We start from the raw sequence: 18,460 nt of genomic DNA, 5'->3' as shown, positions 1-18,460 counted from the left end.
TTACCCATATGTTTCAGCTTGTGTGTCTGTCTGTGTTGAGGGGTGCACTATGTTTATGTATATGTTTCTCCTTTCTATAGAGGAATACAACACCAGCATTCAGGAGAAGTTACCTCTCATCATTGGATCGGCAGCTGCCGGCTTGGTTTTCCTCATTGCTGTGGTTGTCATCGTCATTGTCTGTAATCGGTGAGTCAGTCCTGTGACAGTCTGCCTGGGAGCTTGTCGCCAATACAGACATATGTTCAAACTGGCAAAGTGGACGCTTTTCCTTTTCAGTTATGTTTTTATTCAGTAGGGTTGCATGCAGTCCGTTAGCTTAATTTATTAATTCAGTAGGTCATACAAATAAAATCCTGAGAATTTAAAGATATTAACATTTAATATATTCCAGTCTTTCAGCTGTAGAATTAATATATAAAATTGCTGATGTCATCAATGTCCTATATGGGCTCCTGCTCCAGATGTCAAATGTTTGTAATTCTGCCAATTCACTGAAGAATGAACAAGATGAATTTATGAATATTCTGTTAGCAGATCTCACCTGGTACAGTTTTTATTAGATGGTAGGTAGAACACTTTTGGATTATAATTACATAGATTGTGTACTATATTGTGGGATGGTTTGGGAATATTGCAAAGATGCGATGAGCATGTACATGACAGAGTTCTGAGAGCAGTATGAGAAAATACGCATCGATGGCCATATCACATAAATTAAAGAGATATTTTAATATGCCTTTGTCAAGTTTAAAAAGTAAAACCTCAGCTCACTCCTCCAGCACAATACTGCAATAAAGTTGAAAAACATTGCTGGAGAATCCTGTGTTGCATAATGTAAATTACTTTCACACAATTAAATAAGTTATGTGTTAAAATGTGTTACATAAAAAAGATATTAATACATCTGCCTTGCTTCACATAGCCAAAATCCTACATATTACTGTATTTCAATTATTTATTTTTGCTTCCCAGGTTCTTTTATGTGTTTAATATTGCTTACTGTAATACATACACACACACACACACACACACACACATACACACACACACGCACACACACTCTATGCCTATAGACTATTCTGGACTTGATTTAAATTTTATTTGTTTTAAATCGTTTCAGGCAGACACAGATCTTTATTTTTGTCTCACAATAAATACAGTAACTCAATCCAAATAATTCACTGTGTTGAACTCTTTGGTTCATGTCTATATAAAGTGACGTGATGTCTACTTTTACCGCCTCTGTTTTCATGTTACCAAACTGTCCCACAATGCACCACATAACACGCGTCATTATCCATTTAAATGAAAATCAATATATTTATGTATTCACCATGTTTAAGTATCAGGGATTCAAAATGTTGCATAACGTGATATGAAGCTGAAATAAGTAAGATGTATCCTTTATTTTGAAACATTGAATGTTGCTATGTTGCTGCATGCAACAGAAAAAATAGACATCTTTGTGTAGTATGACTACATGGATGTCTACCTTTTCCAATGCAGCAAAAAAAGTCTTCATTGTAGATAGACCTGGGGGTGTTTGATCTGTGTCTGTGCCCCTCCCTGCTCCCTGTCTTTGAACCAGAGCTAGAGTTCTTTGTCTTTCCCCCAGGAGGCGTGGCTTCGACAGGGCTGATTCCGAATACACAGACAAACTGCAGCACTACACCAGTGGCCACAGTGAGTAAAACACCGCCGGGTCCTCCCTCAGCACCACGCACACCTGTCTCCATGACTACCATCTTATACAGTCATCTTCATAGCTATCATTCAGCCCTCCTCTGCCTCACACACCTGTCTCCATGGCTACCACCTTGCATGCTGGTGTCCTTGGCTGTGGCCCAGCACAGCGCTGCTTAATTTGCCCGTCCCCCACTTTGAGTAATCCTGCCTGTTGTTTGACTCTGCTCGCTTGGAGCTTGGATTTAACCACATCAAAACCATGTTTCAAACATGTGTTCTGTGCAACATATCATAATACACTACATCCATTGTGGTGGAAATAGGTCAGTCATCTCTCACTTTTACGCCATTAGCATCCTGATGCCACATGAGTCATTTGCCATTGTTACAAAATTCAAAAGACCTGGTCATTGAATGGAATTTCTCAGGGACTATTTTTCTTCACAACATACAGTGGCATAGAGCTTAAATGACAATAAGGCAGAAATAAATCTCTGAGCTGAGATGTAATTTCCCTGCGGCCTCATTTAAGATATTAAAGCTGTCTTTCTACTGCCTGATCAGAAAAATGCAGGTCTATTTCCATTTTAAGTTTATGACTCCACCTTAAATTGTGTATTTGATTGTATACTTACATCCTAGCTCTGCGTTTTTTATGTTAATTTCACTTTAAGGGTAAATGCTTTTGCAATATAATCTGATCATGTTGTGCAAAAAAGTCCAACGTGAATGAGTGAAAAGTGTGCCAGTTAGAGGCTCGGGTATTTCACAGCTATTAACAGCAGAAGTGAATGTGTACTGCATACATCCTGTCCTCACACCAGTCACAGTTCATGCTTCTGCCCCTGTTTTGGTGGTCTCTGCCATCATAGGAGGGTGGTCTGTTGAACAGTGCTTCAGCTTGGGAAGAGATTGTATGGTTTTACTAATGGGGGGGGCTTTGCTTGGTAAGATCCTCTCCATCTGTTAATCTCTGCAACATGTTTCTTCAGCTAAGCGTGCCAGGTTTTGAGGAAATGTGCATGCTCTTCTACTGTAGCTCTACAGCAACCCAGGCATCACTTTAGTAGCCATTCAAAAAGCCTCAGGCCTAATGTGGAAGTGAGAGCCAAATCGGATTTAAAACTCGGGACACTTAAGTCCCCAAGCACTTAAATGCCACCTCATGCCAATTCACCTGGCAGGGTTTAGAGCCAATTTATTTCTGAGTGATGCTGATATAAGGCACAGGCTTCTCTTCTGAGTCTTAATGGCACTTTGACTCACAGGAGATTATATATTAGCTCACCTTATCACAGCATAAGAGGACTGGCAGTACCACGTCCTTACTGGCTAAACAGTCACAGTATACACAATACCCATGAGGCAATAATCATAACCATCACTACCTCCTCCATTTTTCACCTTTCACCATCTGAATTTCTAACAGAAAGAAGGTAATTGCAATTGAATGTGTGAATGCAAAGTGAATTGATTGTTAATGTACCTGATGTACCTCCATGCATTTGACTGTCAAAAACCAAATGTTAAGCACCCCCACAAGATTAAAAAATTATAGCGGCTCTTTCCTTTTTTCCAAGTGACTCCAGGAATGAAGATCTATATTGATCCATTCACATACGAGGACCCCAATGAAGCTGTAAGGGAGTTTGCCAAAGAGATTGATATATCTTGTGTGAAGATTGAACAGGTCATTGGTGCAGGTAATGGAAAATCTGACTGAAATATGGATGGAATACTCTACTGTAAAACATATTGCTTGTCAGCTGATTTCTAAATACAAATGGATATAGGGAGGCTGTTTACTGGTATTTTCTCATTTTTATTGCTTATATTTATTTACTTTTCTGTCTCTCTATACAGGAGAGTTCGGAGAGGTGTGCAGTGGTAACCTAAAGCTCCCAGGCAAAAGGGAGATGTTTGTGGCCATAAAAACTCTGAAGTCTGGCTACACAGAAAAGCAAAGGCGCGACTTCCTGAGTGAGGCCAGCATCATGGGCCAGTTTGACCATCCTAACGTCATTCACCTGGAAGGCGTGGTCACTAAGAGCAGTCCTGTCATGATTATCACTGAGTTCATGGAGAATGGATCTCTGGACTCCTTCCTCAGGGTAAGCAGAGTTTTTATTTATCTTATTTCTGTGTCTTGCCTAGAATGTAGGCCTTTATTTGAAAGATGACAATCTTTAGAGACACATGAAACAAGGACAGATACAGAGAGGTGAGACATGCAACAAAGGTCTTCCAGCTGGTAAATGAGCTATGGATATTACAAATGACATGGGATGCACCTTAACCATTATATCTCCATGACCCATATCCTGGCCAATATTGAGACTTTGATTTCATTTGCAATTATTGTTTATGCAATTAAACTACCTGGCAGTATGTGTGATCTGCAGAGTATTAAACTCAGTATGATGCTTAATGAAAATGCCGACAGCTCTACACTGTAGCTGCTTGAAATAACATCTGTGTTAACTTTCCTGCCCGTCAGGAAAAACTGCTTCACTGCTTTGAATCCTCTCAATTCAGAGCTTTCATTATGATAGACAGAAAAATTATGCAAATCTGAAAAGTTTAATGGGAATTTCTCACAGCTCTGTCTGCTGGTGTCTCTTAAACTCAACAATTGCCAAGCTACCTGCTAGCTACCTGTCAAAAACTGTTGCGAGGCAATCACTTTGCATATTATTAACCAGTCAAGAGCCAAGATATTTTTGTTGTTTCAGTGACTCACTGAATTCACTTGTATTAATCAAAGTAGACTAAATTTACCATAGACAGTTTGTTGTCATTGTATTTTGTGAAATAAACACTTTTTACTGTGGTTTAAAATGATTCCTCTTCCAGATTGTTAAGGCACTTTTTCAAATAGCAGTTTTGATCAATCATTCAGCCAGAGAAGCAATTAACCTGAGTTATTCAGGCACCTGAAAAATCCAGCTTGTTAAATATAAACCTGTGCACACATATCTGGCCAATTATTTGACATAGATTATACACTTACATACAGTAATCTTTGTTCACGGAGCGTCCTTTGTTAGAATAGTGTCCTTCATCAGTTCTCTAGTGGTGCTGTCATCTCTAAGCAATCATGCTTCACTATTAACACTTCATACCAATATCAGTTTACTCCTTATATGGGTTTATGTTATGTTTTTCTCTATATGTTTGATATTTTTATATTTTATCTGTCAGTCTTTATGGCCAGCCGAATAACAAGGTGTTGCTAGCTAAGTCCAGGTCCCGTTTATTATGTTTTCTTTGTTCTTACTTTGCATTCACTCCACATACACTCCCCTGCTGATTATGTCCTACTGTCTGTGGGTACTAATAGGAATCATACAATTATTTTGCCCCCGACTCCCTGACAAGAAATATGTAGAGCTCATGAGTTCATTGTATTTTTAATTTTTATAATATAAGAAGAGAACTGGTCACGCTCTCCCATTTACGACACACATAAATAATTCAAATACTTTGCGAGACCTAAAATGAGATGTCAGATATTTAAAAATGAAGCTGGCTATGAGATGAGACCTTCTGTCTTGAAATACTAGTGAAATAAAAACAGATCTTTTGGACTAATGTGCCTTTTTATGTGCTTTTATCCACCCTTTCTTTCAGAAAAAGGCTGCATGATGAAAAGAAAAAATGATTAATTTTTAGTTAAAGTTCAAATGCAAATTTGTTTTTTTTATGCAACAGAACGTGTGTACACTGTGAAATTAACCGTAAGAATGCTACTTAAAAAAGTCATTGCCTTTCCTGAACTAAAAACAATTCAGTGTTATACACTGAAGTGACATTGCAATGTTGTGGTTGTTGTGTCAAATGTGTAAAAATAATGTGTGCAATTAATAAGAACATTTAATTTGAATTAAGAATTGAGCTGCAATATTAATTGCCTGAAAAAAAGCTACTTTTCTTAAGATGTCCACCACTTTAGGACCCTCCCTTAGAATCAGTTTAAGTTCCCTTTTGCAGGCCTACATCAAAACCCACCTCAAGAAACAGACATGAGAGCTCCTGTCAACAGACAGTTCACACTGGGTGCAGAGACTTTATTTGCATTCAGCCTCCAACCTCTGAGACACAAAGCATCAGCTCTTTTTGGAGTTTGATCTCGGAGGGAAGGGTGTGTGTGTACATGGAGATGTAGCTAAGATGCTAAACATATTTGACAGCAGATTGTATTCAAAACAACAGGGAACCTCTGCGGCACCTCACAGTGACAGTTTATGACAACAATTGCTGACAGTGTCAAGCCTGTGAACATGGCTTGTGTTTGTTCTTTGAGGTGATTGGTGTGTTGTTGTTGTTTTAAATGGTCACTGCAGTGTGTCCCGAGCTGCCTGCTGAAGGATTGTCTCCCCCGCTGCCTCCAGCAGAAACACCTGCAGGGTAGAGAGAGGATAGATCGATCAGAGCTGGACTGGTATCGGCAGCCAGCCATAAGCTGAGAAAGTAAAGGGAATGAAAGTTGGACTGTGATACGAAGCTGAAAATAGAAATTATTTTCATAAAAATCACACTACACTTTAGTTCACACATTGCTCCAAATTCCTGATTACTTCTTCCAGCCAACCTGACCCCAAAGACTTTGGAGAAATCTTTCCAATTAAACTATATGCAAACACAGCACTCAGATTAGGTGGCAGCGTGTATTTGTGAGAAAAGTTTCATGAATAATACATTCTGCTTAATTGCTGTGGTACACGAGGAGCAGCAGCTTGACGTGAGGAGAAGCATCCGCTTTGCTAATGAGCAGCAAAGTGTTTGAAAGAGAAATAGGCTAATGTAGCAGTCATGCAGACTGTTAATGTGGCTGCACTCTGGGGTCCTGCTCATCTGCCCTTCCTATTTCCACTCGCAGCCTTTCCGTCTGTCCACACCCGCACCGAGCTCCCATGGTCCATTCTCTGGAATCTTCTGTTTTCTGGGTGTCATGGTGGGTGGTGGGGAGAGTGCAGGTGTGCGCAGTTGGAAGCACAGCTGTAGCACTGCTCCACACTCTCCTTACACATGGGATAAACCCCTCACCAAATCGTCAAGGGGAACAGCTGTCGACAGCTAGCCAGACCCAGCTTAGCTGGGCCCAGCCCAGCTGTGGCCAGTTGAGCCCAAGCTAAACCTCCTTGTCAGTGTCCTGCAGGGCCTACAGAGAAGGAAAACTTCAAAGTAACTTTTCTACATTAGCCACATACAAGTTGGATTTAGAGTAGATTTGTCAAAATGAAATTCCTATAATGTGACTAAAATGACTTGGAAAGAGCAGTTTTAATGGCACATTTTGTTAATATGGGGTGCATGGATAATGAGTTCTAAAATTATCATTAAACTATTATGAGGGAAAATCAAATTTTGAATTAAGCAAAAAAGATTTATTTTTATATTTCATAGTTAATTTTGTTATATTTTAAGTCTGAAAGTTTTCCATTTAGTTATAGCATCCTTCAAATTCTGATGTCATAATTAAAAAAAAACAGTAATTGTTGCTTTCAGCTCTTCAGCCCCACTTATTTTTTGCATTTTAACACTAACACTACTACAAGTTCTATAATAATGTCAATAAAAACAAGGTTGAGGAGAGCTGGGGAAAGGTCATCACTAAATATAACACATTAACTAGCAACTAAAAAAGCTCCACATTTGGCAGATATCTTTAACTGAAATTAGAATATTAAAATTCATCCTGAAGGCATTATTGTGTACTCACTGTTACTGTCGCCTCATATTTGTGACCCACTCCATGCACTAACAATATATCCACACAATATATCTGTTTTACAGCAAAACGATGGGCAGTTTACTGTGATCCAGCTCGTTGGTATGCTACGTGGCATTGCCTCGGGCATGAAGTACCTGGCTGACATGAACTATGTGCACCGTGACCTTGCTGCCCGGAACATCCTGGTCAACAGCAACCTTGTGTGCAAAGTGTCTGACTTTGGTCTTTCGCGTTTCCTGGAGGATGATACATCAGACCCTACCTATACTAGTGCCCTGGTAAGAAATACAAGAAATCTTGCTTCCCCCTTATAACATAACATAAAAACACAAACTCACTCACTGAACTACACAAAAACACAAACTAAATCATCAAAAGTCTTCTCAGGCAAGTTTTAATTGAGTAAATGATTTCTTTTGAGTGGGAACATGTCTGACACTATCTGCCCTGTCCTAATTGAGAACCCTATTCATTTGACTCTGTATTGCGTACGTACACAGTACAGTGCAGTCTCACACTACTTTCCTTATCGAGACAAACATCATCCCTTCACCTGTTCTTCCCTTTAGCCCTTTCCAGTGTTTCATGTACCACTCTTTACTCCCAGGAGTTTTGGTTTATCCACCTCCCAGTTTGGATTACCATCATCATTGTTGGCCTGAACGGTGTCTCTCTCTGGAGCCAGGACACTGTGACGGTCGGTATTCTGTGTTGCTTCCCTCGTTGACGTTCTGCCCTTTGTGTTTGCAGGGAGGGAAGATCCCTATCCGATGGACAGCACCTGAAGCAATCCAGTACAGGAAGTTCACCTCTGCTAGTGATGTGTGGAGCTACGGTATTGTCATGTGGGAAGTCATGTCCTACGGAGAGAGGCCTTACTGGGACATGACCAATCAAGATGTATGTATTTTAGATGATCAGTTTAAGCATTTTTGTGTCTCGCTAAACTCAAACATTTTTTTCCTCCTGAGTTTCAACACAGCCTTAGCCTCCTCAGAGGTACAGTTTGTCATTGTTTCCCCTTAGCGAAACAACAACTTTCACATATAGGTTTATATGAAAATTCCTCCACACTCACCACAGACACATAATCAGATCGTTTAAAATGCACAGTAGTGCTCTGTAGACAATTTGGCTCTTGACTGTAGCCTCCATTTCCTGTCTCCCTCTGGATAGCAGAGGAGAGAGCAAATTATGGGGAGAGAGATAATGAAAATAGTTTCAAATTGAAAGTGAGAACACTAATGTGCTAAGAGGGACTGAGGACCTTAACGGTTATCTTATTAGCAGTTCCAGATAGTGTTTCTGCTCCATCGGGGTCCTCGTTTGAGGTCTCATGAATGAGATTAATCTGGGTTTGAATGGAGCTCCTCTAATGGGCCTGATAATGAGCAGGGGGATTGTGCGTCCTCGTCACAAGTGTCCTCTGGGTTGTTGCACTCTGTTAACTGTGCACCACCTCTGTGTGCCCCCTAACGAAAAAGTCAGACATATTTCAAGGTGGATTTAAGGAGGGAGAGAGCATTAAATACTTTGTAAAGGCCAGAGATAAGGTCACTGCTGGCTGTGAGCAAATGGAAATGTAAAGTCTGTAGAATAAGATTTAGAATTTTAATGGTCTAACTGGGGTTTAACAGTGCTTCACTTGCAGAACTACTATGGCATATTGTGCACACACACACACAGACACATGCACACATGCATATATACATTTCTGTGTGTGTTTAAGTGTATGTGTAAGTGTTATGCTTAAATAATAATGTTAATTTAACAGTTTTACTCTTAGGCAGTAATGACTGCAGCAGTTGTTTTCACCACATGATGTGAGGCACAGATGCTCATGTTGCATGTTCATCAGAACAGAGTGCTTCAGTGTCAATATTTACTTTGTATCATGGCTGTTTATGTCACTTAAATATCCATTTTAGTTGTCTGATTTGTTAACAGTTCTGCATTTACCCTTGACGTTTCACAGATGACTTCATTGAAATAAAACCATCAGTATTGTACTGGTTCTGAGAAACGTATAAAAAAATCGATACAGAACTTTTTTTTTCATCTATCTAATTGTATTAATCATCTCAGAAGCCCTCTGATTTATCTTTTTGGACCAATCTATATAATTGTAACTCTTTGGGCAACCTCTCAGTAAAGTAGTTAAACCAGGCTCCACTTCAACCAGCAGCAGTACAACAGTGAAATGGTGCTTCTAAATTGATGTATGTATTATTTCATGTATCTGTCAGACATTTTTCTGCAGAACGAGTACTTTTGACACTGTAATTACATGCATGTATTTTTCCATAAGTGGAGTTTACTTGAATGCAGTAACATTAGACTGTGGGACTGGTACTTTGACTTAAAAGTACTGAGTAGTTCTTTCTGCAATGGATTGTGTGCACCCCGTGTTTGCATTAATCCACCTCTATGTAGAGGCTCATAGCGACCCATAGAGATCTGTGTCTCCCCCTGCAGGTTATCAATGCCATAGAGCAGGACTACCGGCTGCCCCCACCCATGGACTGTCCCAGCGCACTGCACCAGCTCATGTTGGACTGCTGGCAGAAAGACCGCAACAACCGGCCCAAGTTCAGCCAGATCGTCAACAACCTCGACAAGATGATCCGCAATCCTAACACACTCAAGGCCATGACCCCGTTATCTTCAGGGTGAGTGACAGAAGGGCTGTTGATCTAAATTGTTTTATGCGATTTAAATTGTCTGTAATATTGGTAATTATAACATATAGTGTAGGCTTGTGTTAAATGTATGTTCCTCTCTTTTCTCTGCACTGTCCATGTCCTGACAATCCAAAATGTTTTTTTCTTCATTCTACAAATTACTGTGCCCAAATAAGGCCTGAATCAAAATGAGTTCTAATATTTTATTTACTTATCATTTGCGTTTTTTGTAGTAATAACAGGTGACGTCAGAGTGAAGTTGTAGTCTGTGACCTCAGCATTAAACTTGATTAAAATGTGGTTACTGTACCTGCAAAATGTCAATGAAACAATGTTAATCACCCACATACTCACATCATTCGCTGCTGCTGTTGTGTAATTAGGTGACAGTGACTGATGTTTTTAAAATTATTTTGTGGCTCAGCAGGTCACTGACAGTGCTGTGCCTCCGGTGTCTTAATGGAGCACACTGAGGTGTTTTTGACAGCTGCTGTTGCAAGAGCAAACATCCGAATTTACTGCCAACACAAATAATCAATCACAGATTTCCCTGACTTGGGACATCAATTAGTTTACTCAAAATTCAGGTTGTAGATCATTATGTATCATTATAGCTTTATTATTTATTTATGGTTTTGGTGAAGCATTAACCAACTGACCTCTTCATGCTTTGAGGACAACTTGCACATGTAGGATTTGCATAATTTTGAAATGTCACAGTGTGGATTGCATTTTGATGTCTGGATGAATTGAAGATTTTTTTCACAGCAGTGCGAGTAATTGCGAGTAAATGAGCCGCAGGGTCACAAGACAGGCAGCAGGAGCAGCAGGTTAATGTTGGTGCAGTGAATGTAAACGCCAGTAGACAGTCTGCTTATAGTTCTTACTCTAATACAGAGTGGGCAGTGTTTTCTTTTACTGATAATTTTTTTTTTTAATAATGTAAGGGTCAGCAGACACAGACGGTTAAAAGTGGACTGGCTGTCTGAAATCAATTTCAAAATATTTCTTCCTCTTCCCAACCACTTTGCTTATACCTAAAAACATCCCTATTGTAATTTTATGCGACAGGCGGTTAGTTTTAGTAGCATTTTACCTTGTAGATAACATCTGCAACAATATAATGCGCCTGAGATTCTCTCAACATAAAGGCTTTCCTCTTCCCAACAAATTCATGATTCTGCTACAGTGCCATCCTTGCCGCAGTGTCTCTTGTTTCTCCTGGCGCCGAGCGGTTATGTAAATTAAAGCCTTTTGGTTTGATAGAGCAGATCCTTCCCACGAACGCTTCAATTCAAATTCTGAACAGAAGCAGTTGTTCAAAACAAAACATTTTAAAGTGTTTCTACTCTGGGTGTTAGTTTCCTTTGAGAACTAGGGTTTACTGATTTCCATTATCCCCGTCTGTACTTTCATTTGTGGTGGGAGCACAGGACCCAGGGCCCGATTTTCCACAGACACTGAGTGGATGTATTGGCTCCCTGAAGCCTATCACTTCATTTGGAAAATACACTTTATGAGGAATCAGGTTGGAAAATATTGGTTCCTACACAAGGCCAGTGGGATTCTCTTTAAGTTCTGTTTAGCCTTTTGAAATTGTAATGTAATAATTCATGTTTGAATCATTCGCAGGTGGTCTGAACTGCCTATGATGTTAAGACCTGCCACTTTTTATTATCATTATTGTTAAAGGCTCCCGCTTGTTTCCCCTCAGTGTTCATCTCCCTCTCCTGGACCGCAGCATTCCCGATTTCTCCAGTTTCAGCACTGTGGACGAGTGGCTGGACGCCATCAAGATGGGACAGTACAAAGACAACTTTGCCAGTGCTGACTTTACTACATTTGATGTGGTGTCCCAGATGACCATGGAGTAAGTGCTGATGATTCCTGCTGCTCTGGCTCCGATAAGCATAAGGAATATGATCACATGAGGCGGATTTGCTGGGTTTCGTGTATCTCTGAAAACCTGAACGAGCACCAGACTCTGCCTCTGGCCCATTATAAAAGAGGCTAGCTGCTCTGCATGTAATTAGCAGATCATAATATTTCACTTGCAAAGCTGAACAGTGGGCACAATAGCTGGAAGCCATAACAGTGCCCTTTATTCTCTGCCATGTGTTCAGCAGGTCTCATCTTGACCTCAGCCAAAGTATTGAGAGGAAACATCAGAATATGGGGATGGTTAGCCCAAATACAAGGAGAAAAATCTTTACAAAACACAAGATATAATCACGTTTAGAATGCCACCTTTGGAGAAAGAGATAAAAATCATTTCCTGTGTATGGATAACAGCATCATGAGACATAGATCAACCCTCAGAGATACTGAGCTTCAGTTCTTTGAACAAAACAGATGGTAATGTGTAATCCAATAAGAATGATTACTGTTGCGATTCAGTTTTAGGAGAAAAAAAATGTCATTGTCTTGTGGATGAGCTGACGAGTAAAAAGGATGATGTTTGGAGCTGATGCCTTGATACAAAATGAACTTGCTGTTTATTTTGGCATTTTGGCATCTCTGTGATGAATGCTGCTCTATCTACAATAGACTTAAGTAAAAGAGATGTTCTGAATTCCTCATCTGTTGCCTTTGTTTTGGTGGCATGAGTTACGTGGAGTTTCACCACATTAATCAGGAAGTTTGTCAGTTACCAAAAAAAAATTGGCATTCAAACATTTTTCTGTGATTATATAAGTGTTCTGGCCTCAAAGATGGATGGCCATGCAGCTGTTTCTCTGCAATATGACAGTGTTTCATTCCTCTGTTGCTTTACTGTCATCTCAGCTGTGATCTATGCTTTTTCTGCTGCATTGTTCTGGCCTTTTTGTTGGTCCTCGATGTGTTTTTGTCCTTGTGTTGTGTTTTGTTTTAGTTATGTTGTGCTAAGTTCTTAGCCCCCCCCCACCACCCCTCCTCCCAAGACCTTCTGAGAGAAAGTTAGATGACAGGCAGATGAACAGATAGAAAATTCATACTCTGTGGTAACATTAGCCTGACATCTGCTTCTGTCTCTCCTCACAGTGACATCCTGAGGGTTGGTGTGACGTTAGCAGGCCATCAAAAGAAGATCCTCAACAGCGTCCAGATGATGCGGGCACAGATGAACCAGATCCAGTCAGTGGAGGTTTGACCCTCCCGAGCGGAGCAGAGAGGGGGAAAAAAGGCGGTTGGGATGCAGGGTTCTGGGTGCAGAGGACGGAGTGGATATTTTTTTCGTGTGACAGTGTGTCTGGTCTTCCCACCAGACTACCACTGATCCCCTGTTCCCCTCTCCACTTCCCTCTCTCCCTCTCTTATCCCCACATCCTGACGCCCCTTCCATGCTGGGGATCAGCTGTGGAGAGCTGTGTAAAACAAAAGTTCATGTGATGAAGCATCTGAGGGCCCACAGCCAACCCACCTTTGGAGCCAGAAACACGGGAGGTTAGAACTGACCAGCAACATATTTTTCAATCTTCCACCAATTTCATTTAATGTTGAACATTCTTTTGTTCTGGTTTGTTTGATTTTGTAAAGAATTTTTTAAAGAAAAACTGAGAAAAGGCAAGGAGTTTATCTAAATTTATAGATGATATAAGGTTGTACACTAGACGAACTGAGTAGGCAAGCTACCCTTTAAAAGGGCAAAAAAGGAAATCAAGAAAGCGTTTTGGAGACAAGTCCATCCTCAACAAGGTGTGCAGATTATCTTTGTCATTTTTAATTTTTGGGCATCATGAGGAAACAGAGCTCTCTATGGGCTTCAGAAAGGCAAACTGCTGAGGAGACTGAGGGACCCCACGTATACTCCCAACTGTTTCCCCAGGAGAGAAAACAAATAAAAATCATGAAATGGACAATTTTTGGCATAGACTGATGTCAAGAACACATTCATTCAGACTGACAGTTCATGCAGTGAAATCAACACTTTCTCCCATTGAAAGGAATTTTCTATATTGTGTGAAATTTTGTGATGAAGATTCTCCCTCACCATGCTTCCTCTCACAATAGACAAAATGACAAGTTAGTTTTTTCTTTGACAGTGAAATATTCACAGCCTGCCAAAAAGACCTCTTCCCTTTCTGCACCCCAGTAATGATCCTGTACTGTACATATCCAGGTGCACCTGACCTGCCCTACCACTGACTCAGAGACCGTTATTATAATTGATCAGTTCACACAGAAGAAATGATCACTATTTTGTTGTCAAGTCCTTTATCAGTTTCATTCTTCATTTTGTGGGGAAAAGAAACAGCTTGTAAAGAAAAAAAAAAAAAACAGCAAAACATCCTCCACAGATTCACACAAAAAGAAACTCTGCTGTTTACATCAAAGTCTGCATACATACACGCATGACTTGTTATAGCATCCTCCCTCAGATTGTTCATCTCCAGTGCCGACTGTGCATACGTGCACGTTGCACACAGAAGTAGTGGCTCCTGAAGCGCCAGGACTCGTGTTTGATAGCATGCAGAGTGAGTGGTTAATTTCACAGTGCTTTGATTTGCTGCAATTACTAGGGCTCGTTTGGCAAGAGCTTGAATTTGACACACGTTACAGACTATAGTGTGGCTGTGTTGTATTTAGTGCTTATTCTTCTTCCAGTTTTCCTTTTGAAAAGACATTTTTATGTTTAAAGTATTAAAGTTTTGATACTATTTTACAATCAGGCCTTTGTTGAATTAAAAACAAAAATACAATGAGTTATATTATTGCAATTTCTGTATCAATATTATTGAACTGTTATTATTACATTTAGATTTGGAGTCTCCTGTTCGACTCCAAAAAACACTCTGGATCTTCCATCAATGCTTCGAGTTTATTTTTGAAACATGAATCACGTTGGTGCACAAAAACCATGTAGATAAACAGTTTTTCCCTGCAACAGCTTTAGATTTAATTTTATAGACCGTATATGCATTTATTGTATGGTTTCCTGTGAACAATGTTGTCTCCATCATTGTTTGTGTTGTCGTCAGTAAAGTGGTGTAAGGGTTACAAGGGGAAAGATGGTGTTCATAGCGATGCAGTGATTCCCCCAGAGCTGGTGAATCAAGCAGGAGTTTATGTATACATCCAGTAAATGATATCAGCAGTGAAGAGCTCCTACTGGGCTCCACTCCGAGACTTGACAGCTGGACATGGACGTCCAGCTGTGAGCCATCGGTCAGATGTGTCTGGTCACAGCGGGGCGGCCGCTCCCTGAAACTAGCTGCTCTGTCCAGGCGCTGATTCCCCCTCTCTCCCCTTGATCACATACATGCCTGTCAGCCACCTGTCTGCTGCTCCCACTGGTCTCCTTGCAGTCAGCTTTCAGCAGTTGTCTGGTTTTGTCTCTACAAGTTTAAAAGCGTTAACAGCAGCAGGTGAACTGACATTCATCGGTGGGCCAGTTGTGTCCAGTCTCGTCCTGATGCTGCATGCCTCTATGTGGGGGAAAAAATGCTTCCATTTTGCTCATACCAAATCCTCAAATCTTGACCTGAGTTTTTGTGGTGTCACTACACACAGCTTTAGCACCAAAGCCCTGGCTAAAGAAAGCAAGAAACCTCAGTTTACTGCACCCCTTTCATTATCACTGGCTGTCCAGAGAATTTAAGGCCAGGAGTGGAGGGATTTCTATTCTCTCTCTGATCCATAATCCTCTCCTTGGTTATTTTCATCTTCAGTGCAACACATCAGAACGGATATTTCCCTGGAAGCTTTTATAACGTATGAAACCGGAGGAGGAAAATCATGAGCTGTTAGTCATAGCTGAGAGGCGAGTGAGAAATGATGCTGTGACCTAAATGCCACTGATGCCAATGTGCAGTTTGCTTTTTTACTGAGCTTTATACTGTCTTCCTTTTCCATTTCTCCATACTTAACAGCTCATCAGTTTTATTTAGTGAGGCTGAGGCTGTGTCTTCTCATGGTACGGCACATATTCCACCTTCAGGAAAAACACTTAATGAAGGTGATCTAATATACAAGGCTGGTGAGTTTCCAGCCCTATTAAAGTTCATTCAGACACTTGTCTGGATACTGCCAAGAATTTGAATTATTAATCAATCAATTATCCTTGAACCTCTTTCCAAGGAACTACCTTAAACTGGGTGTGTAGATATACTCGTTACAAGACATAACATAGTGAATTTGATTTTTATGTTGCATACAGTGTATTTTCTTGCACCTGAAAGATTACTTCTTGTTGAATTCCTTTTGAAGGGTTAGTTTGTTTTACATTTTATGTTGAAGGAGTTACAGAAAATCTTTTGATTAGATGTGGAGGGTTTGGAAGGACCGCATGGAATATTTATGTGTCTAATGATTTTAATGCCATATGAGAGACGTATTGTTGCAGTTTAAGCTGAGCAAAGATCAGTGGGAGAAGAAATTACTGCACTTATTTGAAGTTTTTCTGAATGCCTTTTCAACAGCACACTAGCTACTTACTTTACACCAAAGGCCAGGCTGTGAAAATGGTGTCTCATGTCCACTGTTTGACTTTTTGAAAAAAGTCAATCAAGTTCCTAATTTATCTTTTTGTGTTGGGGATACTTCTAAAAAATGTTATTCAGTGAGGTGTTTGTTCTTTTATCCCCTCTCTGAATATACAGTCTCATCTAAGTGAAATTATTGTCCCTAACACTACAGGGTTTTTACAGGACTGTGGTGCAGCCAGATATATCTCAATATTGGATCCACTGGACGTCAGTTCAGATTTTGTGTATACAAAAAGACGTGTGCCCTTTAATTCAGGTGCTTGTCCCCCTTTAAAAAATGTGTTTCTTTCTGGTCACTTTCAACAATCAATCAATTTAACATTAGAGATGTAGTTTTATTAGAAAAGATCATAGTTTATTAGCAGCTACACATTCAGACTGCAGCATCTCTAGTTGAAAGAAAAAACCTTCACAGTTTTCCTCTGGAAATTGAAGTAGTGGCAATGTGGTCATTCATTCATGATGGTTTCACACAGAGTTTGCTTACTGTGACTTTCATTAAAACATACTCTACTCTCTCCTCCTCATCTGTGAAGTAAAACCACTCAGCCCTGCCATCACCCTGTGCCAATTTTTGAAGGACGGAGGAAAACCGTTGTCAGTGTTAAAGTTACATGATAGTGTGCATAAATACGAGCTGTGCCAGATTGTACCCAGTGGACTGTATTTGAGCGCCGCCCAGCTACAGCATGGCCAGAGTGAGGGCTCTGCCTCCTGTTGTGGCAGATAGAAAATGGCTCCTGTTTAATGGCTGCAGCACAAAGCACCAGAGCGCCCTCTACTGCTGTGGTGGTCAAATGTAGCTTGTTGGATTGAGATTTCATCAGGTCCAGATACTGTGTGGGTGCTGCAGCTGGCAGAGCTTCGGTGTTCAGGACACTTCAGCAGGCTGCTGATGGACAGGCAGTGACTGCTGCTCTTTCCCTTCCTCAAACTTTCATACCACTATTGCACCCAGCCACCTGTGTTCCCCTATATGATCCAGTGTTCCCTTTCCCTGGACCCCCCCACTGCCACTCTGGGTATTGGTTAGTGCAGCCAGGGGACCTCCACATGTTCCCCTGGTCTGCTAAAGCCCACATTATATACCAGTGCCGGTTCAGACCACTGTGACTGATGTGGGAGATCCTGTATTTCTGTATAAATGTATATTGACTGTAACCCTGTGAATGATGTAACAATTTCATTATTTGTAATATTGTCATTGGTTTATTTTCTAAAAATGGAAAGCCCAACTCTCCTCAATAAAAAATAAGATCTGTTATAAAACTCTGATGAGTAGTTTAGTATTTGTTGATTTAAAACAAAAATAAATAAATAAATAAATTAGATTTATAAACTGCATATTTCAATTGGTGATGTATAATATTTAAATGTAGTTACTGCTAATATTTGGATTAAAACCACAGGCAATCAGGTAATTTATTTTAGTTTGGTTTTTAGTTACGGGCAGCACAGTGGATGGGTGGTTAGCCCAGTTGCCTCACAGCAAGAAGGTTCCATCAGGAGCCTTTCTGTGTGGAGTTTGCATGTTCTCCCTGTGCTTGTGTGGGTTTTCTCCAGGTACTCTGGTTTCCTCCCACAGTCCAAAAACATGTATGTCAGACTGGTGACTCTAAATTTCCCATAGGAGTGAGTGTGAGTGTGTGAGGTTGTTTGTCTCTATGTGGCCCTGTGATGGACTGGTGACCTGTCCAGGGTGGACCCCTGCCTTTCATCCAAAGAGAGCTGGGATAGGCTCCAGCAGATCCCTGGGACCCCAAAGATGAATCTGCAGGTAAAGACGATGGACAGAAACATGCCTATATACAATTCTAGTCATACAACTGACATTGTCACATGAAAAGTAGCTGTAAAACAACTCATATTAAAAATGGTTAAAACATTTTTAG

At 40.4% G+C, this 18,460-nt stretch overlaps 1 protein-coding gene across 4 annotated transcripts in view; it reads left to right on the top strand.

Moving 5' to 3' along the window:
- Nucleotides 1–17,837, top strand: part of ephb2b (eph receptor B2b) — a 116,460-nt gene extending 98,623 nt beyond the window's left edge. The window contains exons 8-16 of one of the 4 annotated variants that reach the window (XM_026306832.1): nt 81–189; nt 1,622–1,686; nt 3,279–3,392; nt 3,553–3,800; nt 7,486–7,701; nt 8,174–8,323; nt 9,899–10,092; nt 11,819–11,974; nt 13,126–17,837. In XM_026306832.1, coding sequence (XP_026162617.1) covers nt 81–189; nt 1,622–1,686; nt 3,279–3,392; nt 3,553–3,800; nt 7,486–7,701; nt 8,174–8,323; nt 9,899–10,092; nt 11,819–11,974; nt 13,126–13,234 — 1,361 coding nt within the window. In that variant the 3' untranslated portion in view covers nt 13,235–17,837. Of the gene's footprint in view, nt 1–80; nt 190–1,618; nt 1,687–3,269; nt 3,393–3,552; nt 3,801–7,485; nt 7,702–8,173; nt 8,324–9,898; nt 10,093–11,818; nt 11,975–13,125 lie in introns of all 4 variants that reach the window. The other 3 variants (XM_026306830.1, XM_026306831.1, XM_026306829.1) reach the window with 3 other exon arrangements.
- Nucleotides 17,838–18,460: the final 623 nt, after the last annotated feature.

The sequence above is a fragment of the Mastacembelus armatus genome, chromosome 5 (genome assembly GCF_900324485.2).
Source record: "Mastacembelus armatus chromosome 5, fMasArm1.2, whole genome shotgun sequence".
Classification (NCBI taxonomy): domain Eukaryota; kingdom Metazoa; phylum Chordata; class Actinopteri; order Synbranchiformes; family Mastacembelidae; genus Mastacembelus; species Mastacembelus armatus.
Note: the sequence above shows the minus strand (reverse complement) of the source record. Positions and strands in the feature narration are given on the sequence as shown.